The 8305-nt window shown below is 30.3% G+C and overlaps 2 protein-coding genes and 1 further gene across 2 annotated transcripts, besides 2 other annotated features; 1 reads left to right on the top strand and 2 right to left on the bottom strand.

Annotated features, from left to right (window-relative positions):
- Window positions 1-15: 15 nt before the first annotated feature.
- Window positions 16-570, bottom strand: Kpol_187p3 (uncharacterized protein; the record flags this gene model as incomplete). The annotated part of the gene is made up of 1 exon (XM_001642205.1): window positions 16-570. One exon carries the CDS (start codon window positions 568-570, stop codon window positions 16-18), a length of 555 nt encoding a protein of 184 aa, XP_001642255.1.
- Window positions 571-957: 387 nt separating this feature from the next.
- Window positions 958-1266: a sequence feature (similar to hypothetical protein; correction of possible frameshift sequencing error~similar to Saccharomyces cerevisiae TFC8 (YPL007C)).
- On the top strand, window positions 958-2703 carry Kpol_187p2 (the record flags this gene model as incomplete).
- Window positions 1507-2703: a sequence feature (similar to hypothetical protein; correction of possible frameshift sequencing error~similar to Saccharomyces cerevisiae TFC8 (YPL007C)).
- Window positions 2704-2808: 105 nt separating this feature from the next.
- CHL1 (DNA helicase) lies at window positions 2809-5298 on the bottom strand (the record flags this gene model as incomplete). The annotated part of the gene is made up of 1 exon (XM_001642204.1): window positions 2809-5298. One exon carries the CDS (start codon window positions 5296-5298, stop codon window positions 2809-2811), a length of 2490 nt encoding a protein of 829 aa, XP_001642254.1.
- Window positions 5299-8305: the final 3007 nt, after the last annotated feature.

The following is an 8305-nucleotide window of genomic DNA, read 5'->3' as shown; positions in this document are numbered from 1 at the left end:
CATCACCTAAGAATTTCAAAAACTCGAATAATTTTTGGCACCACCTCCTATTAGATCCATTGCATAACCATTTGTTGCAGACATCTTAACGTTTTTACAAGAATCATAAAATATAGAAGCCCAGTCAGGATCAATAAAGAAATCTAATTCTGCAACCACTTCATTGCCCTTTAATGATTTTTGAGTTCTTGTTACATTAACAAAATCTCTTTGATTTGGAGAACAGGTGAATTGGCAAAATAAATTCTTAAAATTTGTAATACATGCAGGACAAGAAGCAATCAACGACTCAACTTTTTGTAGATTTTTTTTTAAACTTACTAATTGTTCCTTAGAGCAACATAAATTCTCTTTATCCCCCCATTGTGAACCACATAATTCAGTAACTAATCCCCAAGTCTCTGAATTTGGAACCTCTGGAACAAATTCTGCATCTACAGTACAAGGTAGTTCTTGACCAAATAAAGATTTCTTACCACAATTACCGTATATTGCACATTGTATTGCTTCAACTCGTAAAAGGTTAATTATATTAGCTAAAAAAACCAAATAAATCCTAAATAAATTCATCAAAAATATCAATAATTTGAATAAGTTCCACTATACCCAACACCTCATAAACTAACGAACAAATATATACGTTATTACGTTATTACGTTATTACTTCACTAAACCTTCAAGTTTCTTATCTTTAAACCAATCTCATCTCTTATAATTTTCCAATTGATTGATATCTATTGATATATATTAAAGGGTTTAAATTTTTAAAAGTTTGGGAATCAAGTCACCTTTAGAAACAAAACGATGATGAAAAATTAGAGCAGTTGTTACAATAAGTATATCAACAATGTATGAAGAGAAGGAGTTTGGAGGGAGGATATATAAGAAGGTTGATTAGCCATTTAATAGGAGGAGAATTGGTATTGGTTGTTGTTATCGTTAGCATTGTTTTATGAGATGAAATTGGTAAGAGATCTTTTAGTTAGCAGGAAAGAGTTTCAAGATTGGACTGATAATATAAGTTGGAATCGAGATGGTTCATTGTTACTGACTACTTATCCAGATCTGACATTATTACAGCCGTTGTATAAGAAAGATATTGAAAGATCAGCGAAGAACTTATTTCATGTGAGAGAATTTCCACTAATTTTAGACAATAAATTTGAGTTTGAAGATGCAAATGAAAATTCGTTGTTGAATGCTCAACCCGTTTCACATGTTAGACTATGTAAACCTTCTCCTACCATTGAAGGGATGAATGCCTTTTGACCAGTAATGATAATATCATGATATATTTGGATGACTTATTGATAGCTATTTTGGCGAACCAGAAAATTCTTAAAGGAAAGAACATACCTTGTGTTGAGTTGAGTCCAGATGGACAACGAGTAATTGTTGAAATGAAGTGGCGGAATTATAATATTTAAATATTTCTTGGAGAATCAGATAAGTATATTTTTACTTATCATTTGACTATAAAGGTTACAGATAAGAATTCATGGATAACCAAGATACATTGGGGAGAAAAATGATCATATTGTTGTAGCTACAAGTGACAATGCAATATATCTACTAGAATATAATCGAAATGAAGATAGCTATTCAATTAAAAACGTAATCGAATCGCAAAGATATAAAATTAATGATTTGAGAATATTTAAAAATCATGCCCTTGTGACATTAACAGGCCATATAATTTCAATCAACCTCCAAGATGGTACTTATATGACTCAGAAAGTAGACAGTTACGAAGAATATTCAATTATACCACTAGAAGGCAAAGAAAATTCTGCCATAGTGATATCAAATAAAAGTAGTAATAAAGTCGATTTCGAATCTGAATTAAAGCTTTCAGATGATACAATAATAAAACCTTCACTTGACCAAAAGTTCCAAAGATGGAAAGCTGCCAAAAATGAATTCACCAATGAAGAAATGGCATTGCGTTTATTTGGAATTTCTATTTCGCCTGATAGGTATACAGTGGCAATAGTGTACAACATAGAAAAAATTTCTCTAAAATACAAGATTGTGTCAGAACATCTCTATCATATAATGTTCCTTCCACTTGATACTTCTTGGAAAATTACGAATAATGCAGCAGGACTGGCACTTTATCAAACCTATAATATATATGATAAAATAATGCCAGTCATAAACAACCAAAGTGAACTTTTGTTAGATGATGATGCATATAATCTAGAATTCAGAGAATTTTTGGAATTTTTTATGTCACAAGAGAAACTTGGTGAGCTACAATTTTTGAATTTCATTCAAGACGAACCTAATATAATGGAATTCAGACAATCAATATTTGAATATGCAACCAGAAAGGCGAATGAAATCGAAAATCCAATAGATCGTGCTTGCATCCAATCTCTGGCATCAGTATTGGGATTAGAAAGTCCTGTTGATTCAGAAGAAATAACTTTAAGAAATGATATAATAAGTGAAAATTTCAATTTTTCGAATAGCTCAGATCCGAATACTATTACATCATCGGAAGGTCATCATTGGAAGAGATGTTCAGTTACGTTATTGCCAATTTTGACAACGAATGTCAAGATATGTCCAGTCAGTAAATATAGGGTAATTGATATTAAAAGAGATAATTTAAATAATTACGGTTGGTTTACAAGAACATTGCTTGAAGTTCTAAATAATAAAAGCATTTTCAGTGGCACTTCATTAAAGGAAACATAAGTCTACGTGTAATTAGTTTATTTATTCTATCCAAATTTTTATGTATGTAACATTAAAAAAATATATTAAAAATCATTATAAGAATAACGCTACCAGTAAGCAGCTTTAATTACTGGTCTTCTTCGTTTGAAAAGTTCTATTACTTTTCTCCATTATGAGTTCCAAGTTAGTTTCTGGTTGAATTCTTTTTCTTACCCACTGGGACAACTTGTCTTTGATCTTTGAATTTGAATATCGTTGATCCAACAAATAAATATTAGAATAGTCGTCAATATGTCTAATGGCTCGACCAACACTTTGGTTTACTGCTTTCATACATATAGTATCAAAAAAATCCTTAGTTGCACAGGAAACATCCGCCTTAGATCCTCCATTTTTCAAAATCTTTGTTTCAATATGATTCTTTTTAATAAGTAGTTCGCCACTCATGACATTAGGATAGGGCAACCCAGTCATAACTACTGCTCTACAAAGGTCATCCTGAAAATTAATACCCTCTGATAGTTTTCCACCAACGACAGCAAATAAAATTGCAGGGTTCCTAGCTTCTATTACTTTAATATACTCATCTAAAGGATCTGAACCGTTCTTTGATTCATAAAATATTTCTCGTATTTTATTTAATTTATCAAATAAACCATTTGATCTCCAATTATCAATTACAAATTGAAGATATGAATAGCTTGGAAAAAATGCAACAATACCACCAGTAGGCGGTACGTTAACAGATAATTTTATAAAGAATTGGAATAAATGTTTGTTAACCAATTCAGGATTTTGCCTTTTATCAAATGTGAATTCAAATTTAGGTTCCTCAATGATATACGTGTTTAGATTATCATCCGGAATTACGTGATCACAAGCAAACGTTACTGATTTATCTTTAATAATATCTGGGAATAGATTATCAAAAAAATCAGAAATTGGCTCCATTGTACCGCCTGCAAGTATCACACATCTTGCCTCATCCAAAATACTTTTAAAAGATTGAGAAGGTTCAAGCAACATATACTTTATTGACTTATTCTTCTCGAAAAAGAATTTTCCTTCTTCATTTGGATTTGTCAGAGAAGATAGGAACGAGGCAACTTTAAATAATAAAGGTGTAGACTTGTTTTTACTCTCCTCATTGTTTTCGTTGTCACTTTCTTTTGATAAAGAATTCAAATAAGTATCGATTTTATAAGCAATTTTTGATACCTTAATGAATTGATTTAGTTTATGTATATTCAAAGTATCTGCATTAGTGTTGTTAAATATTTCATTAGCACTGATTTCTTGTCCACTTTTCTTGAAATTCTTATTAATATATTCAATTAGTATATCCAATAACTTTATCAATTTCAAAAGATTGACCCTATTTCCCGCATTTAGCCTTGATTTAAACTTTGCAAAGTACATTTGTAGCCCTATTTGACATGTTTTTAGTTCTTGTAACGAAATGTGCGACGAGTGAATAGTGTTGATTGTGTCGATTAAGTTATGAGCCTCATCAACTATCACAATACTATTAGATAAATCTATGTTCAGACTATCTCTGGTCGATTCAGATAATAAATATTGGTAGGGAAGAGTGATTATTTCTGCACTTGTAATCGAATCCCTTGTGGCATAGTAAGGACAAACATTTAATGACTCCCCCAAAGCTAAAATATCTTCAATGTCATGAACCCCGGTAAAAACATGGTCTCTAAACAGCGTATTCGAAGTATTTTTATTATGATATGGACATCCTTTTTCAGATTGTAGTAATTCCTTACATGCATCGTTTATTGCTTCAGTTGACTTCCATTTACTTGTAATCGACTTGTTAATACACAACTGCTTTCTTGAACCTAACGGTAAGTACTTTAGTCTTTCATTTGATACAAATTTTTCATCAAAAGATGATTTGAATTTTGGTAATTTCAACTGTGAAGCAAATTGTTTCAATTGGGAATGGGTTCTTGATGCAAAAAATATTTTAACTGGATTCAATTCTTGAAGTAACTCCGTTGATGTTGTTTGCTCGTCATTACTTTTAGAGTCTAATTTTGCCAGTAATGCTTTCACTTCATTGGAAAGAGCTTCTGATTTTGTTTGCTCCAATTCTTCACTATCTGAAATATAGTCTTGCGGTAAAAATTCATCTTCCTCAAAGCCAACTGGAATATGTTCAATTTTACGTCTCTTCACCTTATTGTTATTATTATCATTTCCAATTAAATTTTTATCAATCTTATAATGCTTATTTGCGATTGTATCCAAGTGCTTTTCATAATCGTTTAAAGCTAATAATTTATTGTCGAGAATCGATGAGTTGTAACTTTCATTAACCCAATTCGGTTCATCATCACTAAAATCATCATCATCAGAAAGTTCTATCGAACTATTAATAGCAATCCCACCATTGTTGAGATTTTGAGATAATAAATGCAATTTATTATCCCTTAACCATGTTATACTAGAACAAAGGAGCGATAAAGTTTTACCTGTACCAGTTGGACTCTCCAATATTGCAATTTTTTTACCACTACTTAATGCACCATAGATACATTGCATCAACTGTAATTGAATCTCATATGGTTGATATGGATGGTTAAAACTCATTAGCATTCACTTTATCAACACTCAGATGTTTAATTTATAAACAAATATTCAAACCATCTCATAAACACTAAATTTTGTTTTTTTATCAATATTGCATTTAAATGAACAATTATTTCATTAAAATGATCTGAATCGCCCGGCTGTCTATAAAGTCAGAAAAGACCTTATTATTAAATACTTGTTGCTAGTAAACGTTATATATATTCAACTATTGAATGCGATTCTTATTGATCGAAGAGGATTATATAGTCTCCATCAATTCATTAATTATTAATATTTGGAAATATTTTATTGGAATACTACAAATCTTGATTAACTAATCAAAAATAATACAAAGGTAACAAGAAAGTTTAAAAGGATTATGCATATATGATTGAATTAGAATTATTTGAAGTATATTAGGTATTGCTCAGGATAAGAGCAAACAAAATCATTCACGACAGAACTTGAAGAAATTATCCAGGAAAGTATAGCTATAATTTCAATTAATAGGATATTACTTGTATATACAATCTGATATTATAATATGAACATATATAATTGCAATGAAAAGATGTGATTTTGTAAATTCATATTTGTAAGAAAATGTCCCATTGAACTGCAACAATATCAAAGCGAATAAAGAGAGAGAGTAGGGGGATAAATAATAGTATATAACTGATGTTCTTAACACCAGTTCCTTTATATAACAACTTTCTAGTAGGCTGAATAATAAATAGTTTAATATTACCAACGTTTTGGTTTCATATTAGATTAATTATTTAATTACTGTCATTTGAACTTGTATATGCTATATACTTTCTAAAGAGGAACCATGTGTCACTTCAGAAAAGGGATTGGATTAAACTAAAATATGGGATTATTGTAGATTTAAAGTGTGTTAAAAATAATTCTATCTAATTTTTGTTCGAAATGGAAATTTTATTATCATCGAATTTTGAGAAGAATCATTCAAGCATAACATGGCTAGTTTACTGACAACCCTATAGCTGTGCAATTAAAGGAATTAATTAATGTAATTTTTTTATTCATTATCAAACAATCATTTGAAAGTGGAAAATACAAGTGTTGGAAGTAATTCTAATATTATAGATTATCATTTTGTCATAAACATGCATTGCAATTAATCAACCAATATATCCTTTATCTTGTTTTTAGTGGTTGTGTACAGTTTGTTATTTTTGATTCATATTTATTTCATAATAAAAACTCTTCCTCATATTTCTATTGCCAAAATCGGTATAACATTTTTATGCTAGGTTGATTATGATAATTACTATTTGTTACATGGAATGAGAACGATGAGGATAGAGAATTTACCATAGTTCATGTGAAGTTGAATTATTGATGCTAAACAAAGAACAAAATAAAGCTATTTAAAAGGAAAGAAGTTCCGTAAAGAAGTATCCAAAATAATACTTCTTGTTAAACTTTAAAACGAGATTATATTTTCCCCAGGCAGTACTAATCGCAACCATGGGCGGATAAAATAATAGATAGATCAAACAAATCGATGGAAGAAGCTTTAAAACCTATCCAAGAAAGAACAGCTGTTTAATATACCAATGTTCGGTTTGTTTTTTAAGTTCTGCTTTCGTGTTTATAATGTATTTGTGTCAGAAATTATGAGATGACGTAAAGTCATACTCATTAATTCAATATTAATAAGGGTGAAGAATTATATGAAACATCATTATTAATAAGGGATAAAGAAATGTTTATAATACGAAAGTATTTGCTTCTTACGTGTCAATAATATCTAAACATTGTATATAAAGTCTGATAAGATCTTAATTGACACTTATCATATGTACTATATTCCCATGTGTATATTTTATACTTTAATACACCGGATCAATCTCAACTTATTAAGAATGTCCTTGCAAACAACTAAACAATCTACTATTATTAACGATTCTGTAAAGAATCCACAACCCTCTGATTCTCTACAATTTGTTTCCAGTAGCGAGCGAGTTTCACTAGTATTGTTGGATATTGTCAGAATTATGAGGTAACACGTGATATATACGTATTACGACATTATTCATATAGGATAAAGAAATGTTACTTTACACGAAAGTGTTATTTCTGACGTTAAAACTTTTCCAACACTTTATATAAGAAATGACAAGATCTTAATTGACACTTGTCATGTTAATTATATTCCCATGTGTATATTATATACTTTAATACACCGGATCAATATCAACTTATTAAGAATGTCCTTGGAAATAAATAAAGAATCTATTACTATGAATGATTCGGTAGAAAAACCACAACATAATTCTCTACATGGCTTCCCCGCCAGGACTTCATTCAAAGAAGATTTGATACCCAAATTTACTGGAAACAGTAACGTTAAATTACTATTCAAGATACAAGAAAGTACTTGAAGAAGAATTAACAAAATATTCTTGTTACTTCAAAACGAGGAAATTATCTAGAAGTAACAAGATATTAAGGATAAAATCTCATATCTGAGAAAATACATAAAGACGAAAGTCTATTATTATTATCCGAAATAAAGTGAAAATAGTCTATCTATTGCCACTTTACAGGGAGATACTGGATATAAACTCGAAAGAGCTTATAAATTCCTGATTAATTACATTATACAAATCAAGGATCCAAAGTGGATAAAACCCCTTGGTATAATTCAAATAACCTTATTCTAAAAAATGTGATAATAAAACAAAACCTCCGAAAAAAAAGACCTAATTGTACCAATCCCCCAAGAGGCAACCGCATCCCTAAAAAGGAAAAAAACATGGACCCTTAATACAAAAAAATTGGATAAACCCCTCAAGAGTAATGGCCAAACCTCCCGGGGGGGATTTTAACGATTAAATCTTAAACATTTCCATCCTTAAAAATTGAATACGCCACGTTCTAAAACGTAACGCTTTATTTCAAAACCGACCAAGTTTTACCGGGGAGGAAAAGCCCTCCCCCCAAATCCTTTATGAGAAGGAGAAACCTTCTTCCGGTACGCGTTAAAGGAAGAGAAGCCTCT

This window comes from Vanderwaltozyma polyspora, genomic scaffold, assembly GCF_000150035.1.
Source record: "Vanderwaltozyma polyspora DSM 70294 KpolScaffold187 genomic scaffold, whole genome shotgun sequence".
Taxonomy (NCBI): Eukaryota; Fungi; Ascomycota; class Saccharomycetes; order Saccharomycetales; family Saccharomycetaceae; genus Vanderwaltozyma; species Vanderwaltozyma polyspora.
The sequence above is the reverse complement of the archived record's forward strand: the minus strand, read 5'-3'. Positions and strand labels throughout refer to the sequence as shown.